General features: G+C 35.2%; 1 protein-coding gene across 1 annotated transcript in view; it reads left to right on the top strand.

Moving 5' to 3' along the window:
- The window catches only part of MIPOL1 (mirror-image polydactyly 1), a 289,171-nt gene that overhangs the window by 218,917 nt on the left and 49,082 nt on the right, over positions 1–21,172 (top strand). Inside the window, exon 11 of the mRNA XM_006152366.3 lies at positions 17,110–17,204. Within this exon, the coding sequence (XP_006152428.1) occupies positions 17,110–17,204 (95 nt within the window). The remainder of the gene's footprint in view (positions 1–17,109; positions 17,205–21,172) is intronic.

Below are 21,172 nucleotides of genomic sequence, written 5' to 3'. Positions count from 1 at the left end.
AAGATAGGAGCTTTTTGCCTTTATCACCTGTATTATTAATTGGAGATAATTACTGCAGAGCAGCTGGCTGTTGGTTTTAGGGAGCATCAATTGTTCTTCGCACCCAGCTGTTGACTAATAAGGATAGTCAACACATCTGTTTCAACAGCTGGTAATTAACAAAAGCCTAATTGCTGCAACTCTTTTAACATCCAATCTGTGAAAAAGAAGGGATGTAGAAGAATATTATTTACTTTGTGCTTTGCACTTTCTGAGACCAGTTTCTCTTTTTTGTCTCTCCCTCCACTTTTTTTCCCCTTACTTTGAACACCACTGCCTTTGTATGAAGCATTGAATGGCAGGAGAACACAATATGGTAATCCAGAGCTTAACTTTTTCAGATCTTTGTTGGTGTTTCTTATTGCAACATTTCTTTGCTAACTTGCAAGATAAAATGGATCAAAAGCATTTTGAGTAGTTCCATACAACAGTTAAAATCCGCAGCAATGTGTCCTAGGCTGTGTTGCTGTTGTCTGAAGCATCTAAAAGGAAACAGGGAATTCTTTTTACTTATGCTGTTCACATGCTTAGGCACAACTCCTCAATAATTTCCACATTCATATACAGAATTTTTGTTTAAATTACTGCATGTGTTGATTAATATACATAGAGGCAGGTTCAGCAAGCTTTCTTCCTTTGGTTATAAGCTATTTAAATTGTTATCTCTTAAAAACTAGTTTACTTATTTTCATGCCTATATGTCAACTTAAAGTATTTAAGAAAACTTTTATTTATGAAATCTTGCTTGGTCTGTTTTTCTTTAAATGTTATTTGGTCTTTTGAAAAAGTTGCCTTTAATTCAGATAGCTTCTTGCTTATTGTTGGTCTTTATGATAAATGAATGGTTTGTGACACATAGTAAATTTATACTTATATTACTTGAATACTTCCAGTACTTTAATTATGAACTGTTTCATTAAAATGATCTCTTATATAGTCTGAGTTATAAAGCTGTATATTGGGTCTTCAGGAAAGTCATGATGTATTTTTCTGTCTTTCTATGCAAAATGGGTCATGACTTCCCTGATGACTCAATATTTATGTTTCTTATATTTTTTACTAGTTAGGTTCTAATGTGTACATGTTAAATAATCTGCTTGCCTCCTATTTTAAATTTTTTATGTAGAATATTGAAATATTTTCTTTTCTTTAAGAATATATTGGGTAGTCAGAAAAGTCATGATACAATTTTGTGTAAAAAAATGCATCATGGCTTTTTCCGACAGCTTAATTTTTTTCTTGTTATCATAGCTGACTTTTTCAATAGTTGTTTTCATAGCCTTTTACATTTTTTATAGCATGTGTACATATCTATGTTTTATAAGAAATGAAAAATATATGCGTATTAATTAGCACATAATCATACTGATTTTTTCTTGAATATGGTCATCAAATTTTCAATAATTAAGTTACTTATTTAATATGAGCATTTGAAAAGCCCTGAGCTAAAATGATGGTCAAGTTAATTTGATTTAACTTGCCTCCCTAACTTCATAGTTGGCAATATTTCTATGCAGGCAGTTCTTTAATTGATGTTGAAAGGTATAGAAGAAATTCTACCCAAGTGCTTGTTGTGGACTGAATTGTGGATTGCATAATATCAAAATATTTTGCTGGCACGACAAGTTTAGTTCTTGGTAATGAAGTGTACTATAGATGTAGTGAAAAAACATACAAGATCCTGAACAAATAAACAAAATACTGCTGGCTAAAATTCTAACTAAATAGGAGGGCACTGGCATGTAAGGAAATGTTTACGACTCAAGTGCAAAGGAGGGGAATATTGTCATTTTGAGAAATGTTTGCTTCTTGAGTTTAAATAAGAATTTAATTTTCTCTGTGTGCTCATGTTCTTAGGTAGTACCAGAGAGCTTAGTGAAAGGAATGTATCATGCCATGAGAAAAGAAAGTGGACTTTTTGAGGAACCTGCATTCCAGCTGATGCTTTAAGTATTCTCATATGTATATATATTTATATATACATGTTTGGGTTCTCCCCAGCACCCCTGAGCAAATGACCTTGGGATCAGATGATGTGGTAGATAGAAATTCAATAATTTAGTAGATATTCTCCTAAAATCATAAATGATTTAACTGTTTTCTAGACATTCAAAGAGGTAGATCACACTAAATGATGGTAAATTATTAGTGGAGCATGTCAGGTCATCAGTGGTTTGATATATCTCAGTAGGAATGACATTCTGGGGTGCAGCAAAAGGGCTCAGGGCCGGAGACCTAACTGGCATCTAACAAGCAACAAACTTAAGACTGGTAGTATCTTCTGAGTTAGGATTCATTCAATCTGAAAGATACAAGAAAAAGAGAAAGCCTCCATGGCCTGAATTAATGCACAAAGTAATGGTTCAATACAAATATATTAAATTACTTACACTTAAATTACTTACATTTTTAAAGAAAGACAATGATTTCAGAATAAATGACAGTGTATAGAGGTTAAAAACTGGAGGGAACCAGCAGTTAGCGTAATGGCTATGTCGCTGGACTCCCACGTAGTCGACCACGGTTCGCGTCCCGGACCCGGTGGCTTAAAACTCACGCTGGGCATGTGTGTGTGCGTGCGTGCGTGCCCAAGATCCCGAGAGGAGAATGGAGGAGAAGGGATTGCAGCGTGGCCATCCCCCCTGGTGGGTGATTTCTCGCTTTCTGTCCCTATGTTTCTCTCTGTCCGTCTGGCGAGCGCACGCGCCCTATAGCGAAAATCTCTCCAAAAAAAAAAAAAAAAACAAAACAAAACTGGAGTAAACACTGCACCGTCACCTCTGGAGTCATCACCATAAGATACAGTGGTATGTTTGAATTTGGGGAAGAGAATGGCAAAGTAGTTAATGCATAGACACATGATTATGTGCAGAACTGGTAATCAAGAGTTCTGGGTTTTAATTCTGGTGTGGCCATTAACTTGTATTTATAACCTTAATAACTGAGAGCATTTAAGTAAATCATTTTCTAATAAAGATTTTCTATGTAATGGTAGAAAAATAAATCATTTTCTAATAATGTTTTTCTACCTCATGGATATTTTTCCCTAAAGAATCTACATTGTTAAAAGCAGTTGTAGGAAATGTTTCAATTTTTGAACATTTCATCAATTACATATTTTTATATCTTTTAACAAATAAGACTATGAAAGCTTCTATTTATAGATTATGCTAGAATATGTGACTATTATTGGCAATCAGAGGGATAAGCTTATGAAACACGTCACTCTACTGAACCACACTAAGTGCCGTAGTGATTCTGATGATTAAGCTGTTTTTAAATAGTTTTAATTTTTATATAGTGTTTAATGTAGAGTATGAGAGCCTTTCTTTTTTTTTTTTTTTTTTTTTTTTTTTTTTTGGCCATAGCATGTAAGCTCGCCAGAGGGATACAAAGAGAGAAAGTAAGAAATCATGCCCCAAGGTGGGATGGGCATGCTACAGTCCCTTCTTCCTTCTCCACTTGGGATTTAGGGCACACATGCACATGTGACTGGCATGATTTTTAAGCTGCCGGGTCCGGGACTCGAATCACAGTTGGCCATGGTCCAGTGCCTGTATGGTTAGTAAAAGAACACTAGGGCCACAGCTTCACTAAGGGCAACATCTATGGGAATGCTTTGGATATTGAGCTGGGATCCCAGTCTTTGCACATCAACAAGGTTGAGAGCTGAACCAGAAACTCCTGCATTAATTCAGGCCTCTTGAGCTATACCTGTGAATTGTCTCTGGTTCCTTGATGAAGCAAATAGACACATGTCCTCTGGAGAAAGGCATTCCCAATTTAGTCAAGTGGAATTTCCACGGATTATTATCAGGAAATTATGAATTCACAGTCAGAGATCCATTAAGCACAGGAGGAAAAAACCCATCATGAATGACAGTCGACAGACACACAAAATAAAAAACAAACATAATAAATTCATCTAATGAATACAAATGGACATGTATGAAATTATTAAATGAATATTTCAATAAATAGAGTATGAATCACAATCCTTAATTATTCACAAGAGTTTGTTTTTTGGGTTTTTTAAGAAAACATCAGGCAAATTTAAGAAGAAATTACTTTCCAGTTCTAAAAAAAGACACACACACAAAGTAATATACTCTAGAAAGAGGGTAAAAATCAGATTATACAGAACTGAAGAAAGAATAGTGAATAGCAAGGCATGTAAATTGAAATATGTACAAAAAATGTCCCATAATACAACATATATATATGGGGGAAATTGAGAGGTTTAAAGTAAGATGGTCTAATAGACATTCATTTTGACTCCCAAAAGAAGGGATACAGATAACCCAGGAAAAGCATTATCAAAACAGAAAATGACTGAGATTTCTCTGAAAATGATGGAAACTATCCAGGCACAGTCATATAAGAAATCTAGATTGAATCTCATACAAAGGTAGTATGTCCCACAGCCTATATGTTTTCTGTTCCTTAATGAACTCTGCCACCACATGGCTTGAATTTGACTGTAAATCCAAACCTTTCTCACCTCATTTGCCTGTTACTTGGTACAGTGCTATTCCTTACAGACATCAGTTATGTCCATAATTTCACATCAAAGGTTCAATTGTGTCTGTTGAATACCTTACGTATTTGTTCACTTCGATTTGGTTATATCACATAATAATTTATCTCATTTTATCATTGCGTAATAATTCTGTGCTATGGGTATTATCACAACTATTTTAATCATGAAATAATTGAAGTTCAAGGCCCTAACTTTTTAAGTCATAGAGCTAATCACTAATAGCCAAAACTAAATTTGCATAGCTGCAAAGATCACATTCTTTTACCTCACTGTTTTATTTTCTGTCATCTCAAATGAAACAATGTATGTGAAAGCTCTTCATAAATGTGAAATTTTAATCTACTTTTAATTGTTACCTAATACTACACTCAATGTTTATCAAGCACCTGGAATGTGCTAACCACGGTATTCATGTCTTAGACCTACTAGAGATTTGTACCTTGACGTGTAATCTGGTGGTAGAAGTAAGGATGGTGTTTACCTTTAGGGAAGGTAAAAATTAATTAGTGGCATGAGGAGATTTGAGAGCGATAGAAACATTCTATCTCTTTAGGTAGGTTTAGTTACACAGGTGTGTGCACTTGGTGAAAATTCAATGAGCCCTGAATTTTTCTATTTGTATGTTATCCTTCAATAAAACATTCAGGTAAAACTAAATTTAAAAACATATTACTAGGAATTTTGAAGATGGAAGAAAGTTCATAGAGTGGGGAAGAGAATCAAGAATGGTTTATGGAGGAGTTAATAATTAAAATGGGTCATGAAGGACTGATGTAAATTTGGTAGCATGGCATCATTTTGGTGTTTCAGGTTGAGGAAATATTATAGTTATGCAGCATTTAGGGCAAGTAATCAATCCTTGGCTAAAGGGAAAGAAAAAGAATAAAGTAAAGGGATTTTAAAGCCACATTGTGAAAGACTTCAGATGCCAGGATCAGTATTTATATTTTCTAATTTTAATATTTATAAATATTTATTACATGTCTTTTTTGTACCATGTATAAAATATGCAGATGTACATAGTTCCGGCTTCCAAAGAGCTCATAGTAAGGAAAGAATATAAATATTAATATATTCTTTTAATATTATTAAATAATCATTTAAATTCAATGTTAATATAAATGTTAAAACAAACAGCAATAGCAAAAAAGAACTGTGTAAAGAAAATGAAAGGATGTGCCAAACTTCCCAGTTTCAGGAGTCTGTTCAGGTTCCTTGGCTTCTGGCCCCCTTCCATCTTCAAAATCAGCAGTGGCCAGCTGAATCTTTCTCACACTACTGTTTTTCTGGTTCTTTCTCATCTGCCTTCTTCTTTCTCTCATGAGGGTACTTAGAATTACATTGGGTTCACCCATATGATCAGGCTGACTTCCACCTGCAGCTGTAATTCCACTCTGCTATGTAGCCTAACATAGCACAGGTTCTAGGGAGTAGGGTGTAAATCTCAGGAGTTCTTATTATGCCTGTCCCTCCCAGGATATGAACTACTTTCAGAATCTTTATATGTATGACACCATAAGTGGATTAAACAAAAACTTCTGACTGGAGTAAGGAGTTGAGAAACAAAACAATTCCTGAGCCTTGAAAAGAAAGTTTTCACAAAACTGTTTTATAGTCTGAACATAATTGCTCTCTTTTTTTATTCCAGAGATTTTTGTCTTAGGGTTCTTGCACTCACTAGAGAGAGAGGAGAGCGACAGACAGACACAATGAGAGGGCAAGTGAGAAATCACCCTCCCCACCAGGGGAATGGCCACACTGCAATCCCTTTTCTTCCATTTTCCTCCTGGAATGTTGGGCATTCATGCACACACGCCCTGTGTGAGTTTCAAGCCCCTGGGTCCAGGGGACAAACTGTAATCAGCCATGTGGGAGTCTAGTGGCATAACCGCTACACCATTTGCTGGTCCCTGAACATAGTATCTCAATACTACAGGATTTTCATGCAACAACTCCAACATATGAGGGTAGTACGCTGAAGCTAAACACAGTGTTTCTGCAGCAAAATGTACATATTTACTATAAATGAGACAAAAGAAAACCATAAATAGCTTTATGTCAGTTTGCCCAATTTTTGTCATGAGTTAATTTCACAAAATTTTTAGTTTTTGGTTTTAAAAAAATATGGGATTTTAGTATTATAAATAAAGGATTATGACCCTTTAATTAATTAATTAATTTTTTAAGAGAGATTTTTACTATAGGGCATGTATACTCACTGGAGAGACAGAGACAGAGGCAGAAAGCAAGAAGTCCCCGCCCGTGGGGCCAGCCATGCTGCAATCCCTTCTCCTCCATTCTCTTCTCATGATTTTGGACATGTTGGCACATGTCTGGTGTGAGTCTTAAGCTCCAGGTCCAGGACTCGAACTATGGTTGACTATCTAGGATTCCAGTGGCATAACCATTACATCATCTGCTGGTCCCATGAAACTTTAATTTTAATGATTTTATTAATGAAACAAATCCAGTGATCTTTTTAAAATATTCATAATACATGAGAAAAGACAACTTGACTTTTGCCATTCTAGTAAGTGACATGTGATTAATCAATTATTCAAATTTAAAATTAGTTATAGGATATCAGTATCATCAAAAGTTTCCCAGAAGTGTTACACTAATTTATATTCCCATTAACAATGTAAGCAATTTTGGGGCACTGCAGTTGGAGTAATGGCTATGTTGCCAGACTCCCATGTAGTCGACCACGGTTCAAGTCCTGGACCTGGTAGCTTAAACTCATGCCAGGCATGTGTGCATGTGTGCCCAAGATTCCAAGAGGAGAATGGAGGAGACAGGATTGTGGCGTGGCCATCCATTCTGGGCAGTGATTTCTCGCTTTCTTTCTGTCTGTCTTTCTGGTGAGCACACATGCCTTATAGCAAAAAACTCTCAAAAAAAAAAAAAAAACGAAAAGAAAAGGAAAAAAAAAAGAATGTAAGAGATTTCTAGTTGTTTCATGAATTACTAATTTTTTAAACTTTAACTCTTCTATTAAGAATGAAAAGATAGCATATTTGGGTTTAAATTTTATTTCCCTAATAGCTAGTGATGTTAACAATGTTTATTGGTCATGTCGATATCTTTTTTTATAGAATATCTTTCATGTCTGTGCACCTTTTCTTTAAACATGCCATGGTTTCTCATTTAAAAAATTACTATTTATATTATCAAAGCCTTCTTTACATGAGGCATTTATATTTTGCTGCTGTTAAAGTTTCTTTGTCTTTGACTACTAATATTATAGAAATAAAATTACATGCTTAGCCTCTATATTTAGTATTTGGTGTTTTGAAAAAGCCAAAGGAATATTCTGGGGGGAAATAAAACCTTTTAGGAAAGAAACCACTAGTAATAGGCAGTGTGGATTAAGCAGTATTAGAGGAACCACAGTTAGGCATTGTGGTGAAATAGGTTGTATTCAGGTTACACATCATGGCTGGGAAGCCATATAGATTTAGTAATGGGACATTAAAATAGTGATGTCAGAATTTAGAGTTTCAGGTCAAATGAAGTCAAAGCCCTCTCAACAATTAGGCCAATTCCTTGTCTGGTAGAGATCATAGGTAGAAGCATGGCTAGGATGAACACATCAAAGTTTAGCATTTGTAGAGCCACAGAACAGGATGGTCCAGGCAGAAACTGAATCCCTATAAACAGACAAAGGTCTGGATTTGAGATTAAACCAAGTACTAGGAAACCAACACAGAATGGAATTACGGCTCGTGGACTGAGAATGGTGTCTTAAAAACTAAGACAAATTTGCAAAACAAGCAAAACAAATAGTTGCTGAGTCATTGCTAGATCCAGGAGAGAGAGATTTTTTTCTCTCTCTGCCTTACCTAAAGTATGAGTAAATAAATAACCTTACTTCACCCCCAAAACAGTACAGGATTCCTCAGGAACCAGATACTGCAACAGAGAGAATTTATCATCATCATCATCATCATTATTCCTCAAAATTAAGTCGTATAGTACTATTAGTATTTCTAAGAAGCCATAAGAATCCTTTTGCCAAGTTTACAAATTGAAGGACATGCTATTGATGTCCTATTGTCATTAAGCAGACTTTCACCCAAGAACCGTTATACCAGGGCTATTGACAATATGGAGCAGTGTGGAAAATGCATATGTGCCTCCAAGAAAGGTTTGAGTGCCCAAATTAGCTATATGAGTTATAAAAAAATAATTCTTACACCAAATTTTAAAAATGAAATTAAGTAATATGATTCATTGATAATAATTAGTGCCATATTATAAAAGCACCAAATTTTGCCAAGTGCGTATAGCATAGTAGTTAAGTGACATTGGAACCAAGCTTCCTGGGTTCAAGTCCTTACTCTACCATTCACCATTCAGTAGTTGGCTTATGTTTATTTGGTAAGTTACTTAACATTTTCCTCATCTGTAAAATGGAACTAGTAATAGTAGCTACTACAAAGATATCTATGTTGTGAGAAATAAGTCAATGAATATATCCAGTGCACTTAGAACAGTGCCGGCCTGTAGTTTTTCTGTGTGGCTATTGTATATGTACAAAATTGTAGTACCATATTGCCAAATCTTGGAAGGTGACCAGGTTTTGTGTCCAGGTTCTGCACCTCATTAATGGGCCATTTTCATAGTAAATAATCTCTCTTATTTTCTATTCTTCCTTAGTGGTAGAAGTAGCATTGAAAATGTTCAAGACACTACCATCTTGGGACCAGCAGTTAGTGTTAAGGCTATGTTGCTGAACTCCCCTATAGCTGATGGCAGTTCAAGTCCTGGACTCAGTGGCTTAAACTCACACCAGGCGTGTGTGCATGCGTGCCCAAGATCCCAAGAGAATGGAGGAGAAGGGATTGTGGCATGGCCGGCCCCCTGGGGGGTGATTTCTCGCTTTCTGTCTCTCTGTCTCTCTCTGTCTTTCTGGTGAGTGAACATGCCCTCTAGCAAAAAAGAAAAAAAAACTCTCAAAAAAAAAAAATGATGCTACCATCTCTTTAGAGAATCCATTGAAGTATAAGTCTTCTATGAACCACATATTGCTATACATTGGCCAAGTGTAATTATAAATACTGGTATTGGTATTAGTGGGAAACAGCATCCAGCTTTAACTGTATATAATGAAAAATAGCTCTTAAGGTCGTAAAAAGATTTCTCTTTTCAAATGTGATCATTAAAATCCCATCACACATGTTAAGAGGGGATTCTTGAGAAATAATCACATTGTGTGTTCTAATTTTGTTGAGAAGGAAAATTATATGATCTATGACAAAGAAAAAAAAAGAAGAAGAAATGCACTCATTAACTTGGTCTTCAAAGGTTTGGTGGTAAAGAGACATTAAATCAGAAGGAAAACTATAAAATGCAAGCCTCACAGCGGCCCTGACATCTTTCAAAATGTGGGAAGGTTTTCAGCATACAAGCCAAACCTACACTGGTTTTTATTTTCTTCATTCATTTTGCTGCATATCTCCATTGTGTCTTCATCTGCTGAGTCACCAATTTGTTGATTCAACAATTTTTTTTTAAATTTAATAATCACTTCTTAATGTATTGACTGTATGCCTGGTACTGTTTTAATTTTTTTCTTTCTTACAGATTTTAGCTTTTTTTTTTAATCCCCTTTAGTACCAGCCTTATAAAATATGGAATAAAATCACCCCACTTTGTAGGTCAGTCACAAAAGGATTTGCTAACCTGCCAGAGAGTTTGTAACAAATGGAGCCAGGATGTGACTCCAGTAACTTTGGGTCCACAGACCATGTTCTCAGTCATGGTGCTGCATTCGTGCTGTCCTTCTGGCATACCTCTCTCCACGCTCCCATTCTGTCTATGAATGTTTTTATTTCTGTTGCCACCACACACTCTTCCTTCTCTCGTGTCAGATCACCACATAGATCATTAGACATGTATTTGTGACTATGTAGTCATATGGGGAAATGGGTCATCTCTGGTCTAATAAATGGAGAGACATGATACGAGGTCAGAAACATGACAGCCCCTAAGGAATTACCTCTGGGCAATACATTCTGGTAACACTCTGGGGAAAGCAATCCAGTTCTTCCTAAGAAGGGACAGCTACTAGGTTGCTATTATCCTTTTGATAATAGCTTTTAATTTTTAAAGGTATTCTTTTATAAGACATGTAGTTCATTTTCTTGTCTGCTAAATTCTTAATCCACTTGAGAGTTTAAAAAGTAAAATCCTAGGATGGCTATAGTCACATTGAGCAATTGTCCAACTAGACATATTGCTTGAAGATATGTAATTAGATATTTTATAAATAGTTTAAAGTGTACATAGTCATATATATTTATGATTCCTTTACAAAATAATTACATGAAAATAGCACACATATTAAATTATACTATATTAAAATATGGTCTCATGTGGTAAAATAAGCAATGTTTCCTTGATACTTGTATTCTAGTTGTAACTTCCCTTGTAGCCAGGTATTAAAACCTTGAGCAATTTCTAAATGTTTCCTTGACCATGTTGTATTACAACTTACTGATCCATAAAAGTAGAAGACTGTATTACCTGTAAGATCTTTTCCAAATCTAAAATGATTTGGCTCTGTGATTTAATTGGTATCATATACTTCTTTTAGCAGATATCACACAGAAGGTCAAACGTCTCTGTTCTATGATAAAAAGAGATTCCCATTAATCATCTTGGAGTTACCAGAGGAAAGATTAACTATATCAGACTATACCTATTAAAAACACGTTAAGCCAAACATAACAAGATTTTCAAGTATGATTAAGGGTTTTTTCCTACAGTACCTATAATGAAGAGTGCTCAGTGATGTGAACAGTGTAATTTTTTCTTTGTCATTCTCAGTTGCTAGATAAAATTCTAAGGAAACACAATGTATTCATTTCTAATACAGTACCAGTATTAATGATTTTTCTATTTAGGTGATATTGCTCAAGATGAATATCAAGATAAATATATAATGGGCCATTTAACTGTAAAACTAACCTTAGTTAACCAACATTTTTTCTTAGTCACTTAAGATACAGTGAGGATACAAGACACACTGTGATTATTCTGTGAGCTTGCATTATTGTTGATTACTCTGTTATCAATCATGATTTGATTCCATTGTTTCACCTAAAAGATTGTGTGTGTGTGTGTGTGTGTGTGTATGTTTAGTTGTACAGCGTTGTAAAGGAAACATATGTATTTTAAACCCAACAGATTAGATTTGTACTTGAGTTCTGTAATTAGCTCTGTTACATTTCCCAGTTACTTAAGCTCCATGAACCTCAGTTTTATCACCTGTAAATAAAGGTTAGCAGGAACTGCCTCACAGGTCAGTTGTGAGGATAGATACGGTAATTATTTTAAGTGCTTGATACAGTCTGTAGTAGGCAAGTGGTATTAGTATTGTAGTTGGACACAGATGCTTTAAAGTAATGCCAATGTGTGCAGCAATGTGGTGGTTTCTTTATATACTTTACATACATTAATGAATATATACATACTTTATATGTTTTATATATATGTATAAAGTATATATCTACTAGATTTTTGGGAAAGTCATGATGTATTTTTCTGGTTTGCTATGCAAAAATGCATCATAACTTGCCCAACAACCCAAAAAGTAAATGGGTATAAAATGTGTGTATGTGTGCACACACCACAGTACCCAGCTATTCTACTCTTAGATACTTACCCAAGAGATAAGGGCATATTTTCACAAAATGACCTATATGAAGACATTTGCAGCAGCTTTATTAATAATTACCAAAAACCAGAAACAACCCAACCCTCCATCAGTTGATGAATGGATGTACAGATTATGGCATATCCATACAATGGAATATTGCTGTTATGTGAAAGAGTGAGCTACTGATACATGCAATAATATGGGTGAATCTCAGAAACATTTTGTTAAGTGAAAGAAGCTAGGCTCAAAAGACCATATACTGAGACCAGCAGGTGGTTAATGTGCTGGACTCCCACATGGCTGACCACAGTTCAAGTCCCAGACTTGCGGCTTGCTTTCTACTTGCCCTTTCTCTCTCTGTGTCTCTCTCTGATAAAAATTAAATAATAATAATTAATAATTCTTTTTTAAAAAGACTACATACCATATGATTCCATTTTTATAACACTATAGAGAGACAAATCACATCAGAAATTGCCACCAGTGGGCATAAAAGGAGGGCATTTACTGCAGGGGTGCACAAGGGAAGATTTTTGGATGGTGGTATATTGATTGTAATGGTTGTTATGTGATTGTATAAATTTTCAATTTAAACACTATACCAAAAATGGGAATTTGTGTAAATGGAATTCTTTTAAAATCCATATGTATACTTATATTACATGTATATTTTACTTCAGTTATATTTTACCCAAAATATTGTTATAAGTAGAAAATGTTTATGAAAAATATTAATCTGGAACTATTGGGCTGTTAGGAAAGTCATGATGCATTTTGCATAGAAAAATACATCATGACTTTCCTAACAATCTAATATGATTATATACAGCAATTTTCACAGTTAGCTTTGCTCAAAAAATAATTTTTAAGAAATTCATCAAAGTTTTCAAGGTAGTAAGCCAGCCCATTGCCTGGTAGTTAAGGCAGCTGTATCTCACATGGCCAACAATGCAATTCAAGTCCTGGATCTGGCAATTGAGAAACACACGGGTCCTTGTGCATATATACCCAAAATCCTGAAATGAGGGAGAGATGGAGAAGGGATTGTGATATGACTATGCAGTGCTTTCTGTTTTCAGTCTCTCTCTCTCTCTTTCTGACTTTCTCCAGCAAACACATGCACCCTCTGGCAGATTAAAAAAATATATATGTAAGGTAGACTCTAAATATATAGATACTTGGGGCGAAGGGTGGCTAAGGGTGCTTGACTCCTACATGACTGACAGGGATTGAGTTCCAGCTTGCTTTCTCACATTCCCTCTCTCTCACTCTGTCCCCCTCTGGTCAAATTAAAATAAATGAAGTTAAATAAAATAATTCTTTCCAAAAATATAGAGATGGGTAGATAGATAGATAGATCCTAAACAGTACAGTATAAGTCAGAATGTAGAAAATTTAATCCCACATAAATTGGAGAAAAAAAGCAAAAAAAGCAAGCATAAAACATGAAATAATATGTAAAAATAAGTCCAAATATGTCTGTAAACACAGAATGCATGTATAAAGATAAATAAGAATGAAGACACATATCAATATGAATGTATCAAAGATTTAATATGACCAATAAAGCAAATAAAAACCCATAAACAATATGGAATATTATTTTTAAGTATGTAACTATATAGTAAAATGTGAAATATTCTTGAAAATTATGAACCAAAAATCATGGAAGTGCTTAATTTTAGTCTAGGAAAAAAGGAAGAGAAGGGGACAGTGAGTGTGATATGTGGGATGGGATGAAGGGTTTTTTTTAACCTTTAATTTTTTTAAGAAAGATTTTTTTCTATGAGGCACGTGCACTCACTGGAGAGACAAAGAGAGACAGAAAGTGAGAAATCACCCCTATGCTATAATCACTTATTCTCCATTATCCTCTTGGGATTTGGGGCATACACGCACACGTGCCTGGTGTGAGTTTTAAGTTGCCAGATCTAGGACTGCAGGTTGGAGGTGGCAAATTTACTTGACTTTGTGTACTCATTTACAGTGAGTTTTGTTAATTTTTAAAAATTATTATTCATGTAATTACTTATATGAATATACATATAAATTAATGTATGCAGTTGTTATAAAAGTAATTGTCAGAAATATGGAAATGCTAGAAAAACAGAAAAAAAATACACTACCACTTTTCTTAGTGTTTTTGATATGAAACTTAGTTTTGATCTGTAGTGTGATAGCATTATATATTAATGTTTTAGAAAATGCAAAAAAAGCACACATGATATTTAAATCAGCTATATGTTTTTGCAGTATAAAAATAAGTGGTTGATGGGTATATAACAGACCTCCAACTCAAACTAGTAGGTGACCCCTCACCCTTCCACACTGAAAAAGGATTTATCTACCCAGGAAGTCTAAGAACTGGATCTGTCTTCTGACATACCTGGATTCTGGAGTATAAATGGTGTCATCAGGACTAACTGTCAAACTGTGGTCAGCCATGTGGGAGTTTAGCGTTTTAACCATTACATACCTGCCAGCCCCAAAAGTTCGTATTTTGTTTGACTGTGTGTGTGTTTTTGTTTGTTTGGTTGGTTGGTTTTGGCAGAGATACCAGGTAAAGTATTTTTAATAATCATATAAGGTAGTTAGCATTTGCTAAGCATTTACTTAGCAAATTCTCTATTACTTGTCCAATGCCTGATATTCTTAACACAATGGGTGCCTGTGTACCATTTTGTTGTATACTGAAAAATGAAAAGCTGATAATTATTGACATTGAGAACCAACCACTTAAGTGCTTTTTTTCTAATTTTTGATGTTTTATCTGAAATTATGCAATATAGTATAATGCAAACATTCAAACATCTTAACTTTGTGTACAAAGTAACTATTAGAATTTGCTAGCCAGATAGAGAACAGATTAATATTTTAGAGCCTTCACTTATTGCAAAGATCCAACATGCTGCATATTTTTATAATTTTCCATGATTAGAAGAGACAAGTGGTACTGTTTAATATTCACTTCTGTTACATTAATCAGTTCTCCTATAGTCAAGATTTCATTATTTCTCTTAAAACTACATTCTTACACAAGAAAATTCTAAACCTGTTCTTCCAAACTTTCAATTACTTTATTATTATTTGTATTGGTATAGTATGTGGTTTGTGACAACAATTCACTGTTTTATCTATCAAATACCATTTAAAGTGAAAGGTAGCCTTTTCCTGGAATTAAACTGAATAAACAATACTAAAATTTGACTTACCAGAAACCTATTTTAAAAGTTATGTTGAAAAACTCTTTTTGGTGATGCTTAAAATCCAATGATATGGGAACCAACAGTTAGCGTAATGGCTATGTCGCTGGACTCCCACGTAGTCGACCATGGTTCGCATCCCAGACCTGGTGGCTTAAAACTCACGCCAGGCATGTGTGCGTGCGTGCCCAAGACCCCGAGAGGAGAATGGAGGAGAAAGGATTACGATGTGGCCATCCCCCCGGGGGGGGTGACTTCTCACTTTCTGTCTCTCTGTCTCTCTCTGTCTGTCTGGTGAGCGCACGCTCCCTATAGCGAAAACCTCTTCCCCCCCCCCAAAAAAAAAAATCCAATGATATGATGGTGGAGAAGTGACAATTTCTTTTTAAATTGATTACTGCTTTGAACCTACGAAAAAAAAAAAAAAAAAAAACTGACTACCCATCTTTTTTTTTTTCTTTAAATTTCCAGAGTGTGTGTGCTCACCAAAGAGAGACATAAAAGGAGAGTTAAAAGCACCCTCAATGGAACCTGATCATGTTGTAATCCCTTCTTCATTTCTCCGTCCTGCCAGGATTTGGGACACACATGCACACACACACACACACACCTGGTATATTTTCCAACCCCCCAAGACTGGTTTTTGAACTGTATTCAACCATGTAGGATCTGGCTCCCTTAACCACAAGGCTACTGACTAGCCTATGATTGCCCAGGCTTTAAAACTGAAGCATTATTGTCAGGGAGGAACAACATCCCTTGAATGAAATATTTGTAGCAGGCCAACAAGTGGTGTGATGGTTAACGCGGCTGGATTCCACATGGTCAATTGCTAGGGTCAAGTCCTGGACCTGTCGGCTTAAAAATCATACCTAGGTCTTGTGCATATGTATTCAAAATCCCAAGAAGAAATTGGTGGAGTATTGCAGTGTGGCCATCCCCCAGGGGGCTGGGAGAGGTGATTTCTCACTTTCCTTGCCTCTCTCTCTCTCTCTCTCTCTCTCTCTCTCTCTCTCTCTCTCGTAAAAGTGCCCTATAGCAAATTTAAAAAACAAAAACACCAACCAAAAAAAAGATTTTAGCATACGTACAGGGCTGCTGCCATTCTCCTTTTGGGATTTTATTTTTTGTTTTTCAACCCTGTAAGAAAAGGATTGAAAAGGTTAAATCATATCTTTCAGAATCAGGTGGTGTGTATTTTTTTTTTACATTAAATATCAAAGATGGCTTGAGAACATATTTAGAATTTTCTGAGTTTTACTATTAATGAAGTTAAAAGAAAATCTAGTCTGATCAGGCAGTGGAGCCACATTCAATTTGTATGTGAAACACCCATTGTGCTTATCTCTAGATACTGCTCAGAACCCATGTCCCACATTCTGAATTCTGTGCATAAAGTTAAACATTGCAAAAGGGCATATGTCTGATGATACAGATAAATAAGTTTGAAGTTTAGTAATGAGCAGTGTTGGTAAATTTAATGTGTTCATGTCCTTAGTATTTCTATGATTAATAATTTGGCCTGCTTTTGTGGGAAATTATGACTCTCCCAAAATTAATGACAGTTTTTAAACTACCAGAAATGTAAGGCTCCTGTTCATAGTATAGTATTGTATTTTATCATATAAGAACTAATATTAAATTTCTTAAAATATTATTTGCAGGCAAAGTTATTATCTATGCAACAAGCCAGAGAAACTGCAGTTCAACAGTACAAAAAACTGGAAGAAGAAATTCAGACACTTAGAGTTTACTACAGGTAAAGTCTTTTTTAGTCTGGGATTAAGCAAATATTGTTAGTTTTAGAAATGCTCCTACTTGGTTTTACAAAAATGAATGAGGAAATACCTCAATGAAATTAAACATTATGTATTTAAAGCATTTTTTATCATTTTAATTAATTCAGGCATAAAATATTTATTATCGTACTTCTTTTTCCTCCTATATTTGATAAAGTTTAAATTTACACTCCCATCAGAATTACAAAATTTACATAACTCATTACCAGTTGTTTAAATGGAGCCTGAATAGCTGTTTAACGACTGGCCCATCTGAATGCCACCTCTAAAGTAATGGTATACTTTTTTAAAATAGTACATGAGTAGCGATAATAATAATCTTTCACCTATTATAATATAAGAGCTTTTAAAGAAATGTTACCAAAGAATTTTTAGCAGGCTTATTTAGTTTGTTCTTCTGGAGTCTTTATTAAATGAATTTAGTAGAATTCAATGCTTTTTTTTTTTTTTTTTTTGGAGAGATTTTCACTGTAGGGCACGTGCGCTCTCCAGACAGACAGAGAGAGACATAGAGACAGAAAGCGAGAAATCACCCCCCAGGGGGGATGGTCACGCCACAATCCCTTCTCCTCCATTCTCCTCTCCGGATCTTGGGCACACACGCACACGCGCCCGGCGTGAGTTTTAAGCCACCGGGTCCGGGATACGAACCGCGGTCGACTACATGGGAGTCCAGCGACATAGCCATTACGCTAACTGCTGGTTCCCAATGCAGTTTTTTTTAGTGAACAATAAGAGAATAGAAAAGTCAAGTGCACCTCCCATAGTACTGGTAAACACTTTATGATACTTCAGTTTCAGTGTTGTGTTATGTACGTGAGAAAGAGATAAGCTTTTGTATTGGGTTATATGTAAAATACATATTCCAATATGACTGGTGTCCTTATATAAAGGGGACATTGACACAAAGGTAGATACCACAGAGAGAGGACCATGTGAAGACATGCTAGGAGAAGAGGCAGTGTGCTTCAATGCTGCATCTATAAGCTGAGGAATATCAAGAATTATCCATAAATACCAGATGGTAGAAGAGGCAAGGAAGGGTTCTTCCTCAAGCCATCAGAGAGAGTGTAACTCAGTTGATAGACGTCTGAGTTCAGATTTCTGGTCTGCAGAGCTGTGTGACCTAAATTACTGTTCTTTTCAAGCCATCTAGTTAGTGGTGCTTTGTTACAACAGCCCTAGGAGACAGCAACAGTTCTTAAACACCAAGTATGTTTGGTTGTCGATCACAAACTGTGGGGAACCATTTGCTATTGTAATTAGAGTCAGTGTGAAAGGGGTCTATTTAGTGACTATTGCAGTATTTCCTCTGTCCACTCTGTGAGAGCTCCATCAGCAATTCTGAACTGGAGCCGCCATTAGAATCACCTGAGTATCCTCAAGAATTCTGCTGGCCAGCCCATCCAAGGCCAATTGCATCAGACTCTCTATACTAGGGGTAAGACTAAGGTATCAGTATGTTTTTTGCTTTGTTTTGTTGAAGAATTATTTTTATTTGATTTTATTTATTACCATCATTTTTTTTTTTTTTATTGTGACCAGCGGTAGACAAAGAGAAAGAGGAAAAGTGAGAAAGCAAGCCACCAGGTCTGGTATTCAAACCGCGGTCAGCCATGTAGAAGTCCAGCACCTCAACCAGTACGCCACCTGCTGGCCTCTAATAATTTCTGTTTGGAATGATGGAAAAAATATTGGAAAGAATAGTGATGACAATTGCACAATATTGTGAATGTACTTACTACCACTGAATTGTACATTTAAAAAGAACTAAAATGGTAAATATGATGTTATCAGTTTACTACCATTTTTTTTAAGTACAGAGAACACTCTGTGAGGATGTATAGAAAATTATTTTAAATTGAATAGGAGTAAGATCCCTGAGGTAGGAGAGAAAATTACCAAAAAACAAATAAGCTTAAATTTCCTGGAAGCTCGGATTCTAATTTAATTTTATTTAAATGAATGTAAACAATATCTTTTACACACTTGAGTAGATGGTGCTTACAAATCTGTGCATGGACACACTAATTCATGGAGATACTAGGGTTTTTCCTCAAAGTTTCTGTTACAGAGAAGGAAAAATTTCATTTTCATATCACGGAAACCAAAATTAATGTAGTTTTCAGATAGATATCAGAGATAATGGACTATGCTTAGGAAGGCTTAAGGAAAAAATACATTACCAGCTCTTCAGATCAGTTTTATATTAACACAAATAGTATATAAACATATATATTTTCATAGTAAAGAATGTAAATTAGCAATAATTAAGAAAATAACAAGGTAAGAAATATGTAGGACTGGAACAGTTAGCTAGAGCCCACTTACGTGTATGTATACCATGAATCAGCAGAAGAGGAAGCCTCGGGTCTGGCTCTTCACTTTCCAGCAGTCTAAACAGAAGACCATATAACTAATTATTTAGTTACTAGTTTTAGGGGCAGATTAAGCTATGCTGATTACTTTTATCCTATCTTGCTTTTAATTTTACCAATTAGTGATATTGACCCTTTTCTAAAAACCTCTTTCTTTTGGTGGGTTAGGATAAGAGCTACTGTTGCTGTAAGTGTTCCATTTCCTTGCATGGAAATAAGGAAGATGGAAATATATCTTATATATGTATATATATATATTTTTTTTTTTCTCTGTTACTTGGGTTTTAGAAGGCTTTGTGTGCTAAGGAAATGTCGGCCTTCTGTTTCCTTTGGCAAGGTTAATTAGGGGCATTGGCCAGTTAGGTCAGTAAGCTGGAATCCTAAACTTACTATAATTGATAACTCTTTCACATTAGTTCAAGAGAGCATCAGAAAAATAACATGAAAATTTTAATTTCATTTATTACAAAAGTGCTGTTAGTGAAGCACATGCAATATTAGTACCTCCTCATTGCTGTGTCAAATGCTAAATCTGTTTTCAACAGCTTCATTAGTCTAAATCTAAACAGTTTCATGAAGAAAGAATCTTAAACTGGTGGAGATTAGATTTGTATTTAGTAATGATTTTTTCCTCTTGTTGTAAACCTGTAATGCTGCATTCCTAAGTTCAGGAGGCATAATAATAATAATGAACTCTTCTAATCAGGGAATGCCCAAGTTTCAATGCTCGCTGATTTAATAGCGCTTCCTTATATTTTCTCTTGCTTAAGGAAAGTGTAAATTAAAGTGTTTAGACAAGAATTAGATCCTTTTGTTTGGTGTCAATAGAATAGGGCTTAATATACTTACTTGTCATAATAATTACAGCAGTTAATGTGTTTTTTCAAAGATTTATTTTTGATTCTTTTATCATTATTCTTCAATTTTGACCAGAGAAAGACAGAGAGAAAGGGAAAGTGAGAAAGCAAGTTGCCACCTTTGGGACTTGAACCCACTCGCTCATGTGGGTATCCAGCACCCCAACCACCATGCCACCCACTGTTTTTAATGCTTATTACATTTCATGTGATTCCATGTATGAATTTGTACTGCCATTCATAACATAGTAAATTTCACGTTTTAGACTAAAAATATTAAAGAGAATATTATTATTAAAGAAAATTAAATAGTAAAGAGAATTCTCCATATTTTAAAATAATATGTTTTCAATTATACCATTTTTTTAAAAATAATGAAATAACATTACTTACACTTTTGACATAGTTAAAGGTAAGCTAGACATGAACCCTGCCTAAGGGATTTGTGATATACCTTTCTAAGTCATAGAAATCATATTGGGTACATGAAATATTCTCAAAAGACTGTGAAATTATTAGTCTTTTTTTTAATTGCCAGAATGCTCAAGTGCTTCCCAGAGAGAAGGAGAAAGCATCCCCTTTGGGGGCGTGGTCACACCACAGTCCCTTTCCTCTGTATCTCACCTTCCCATCAGGAGTTTGGACACACAGGCATACATACTTGGTGTGTCCGTCAAGCCACTAGGGCCGGCA

Source organism: Tupaia chinensis, unplaced genomic scaffold, assembly GCF_000334495.1.
Source record: "Tupaia chinensis unplaced genomic scaffold, TupChi_1.0 Scaffold000350_1, whole genome shotgun sequence".
NCBI lineage: Eukaryota > Metazoa > Chordata > Mammalia > Scandentia > Tupaiidae > Tupaia > Tupaia belangeri.
Note: the sequence above shows the minus strand (reverse complement) of the source record. Positions and strands in the feature narration are given on the sequence as shown.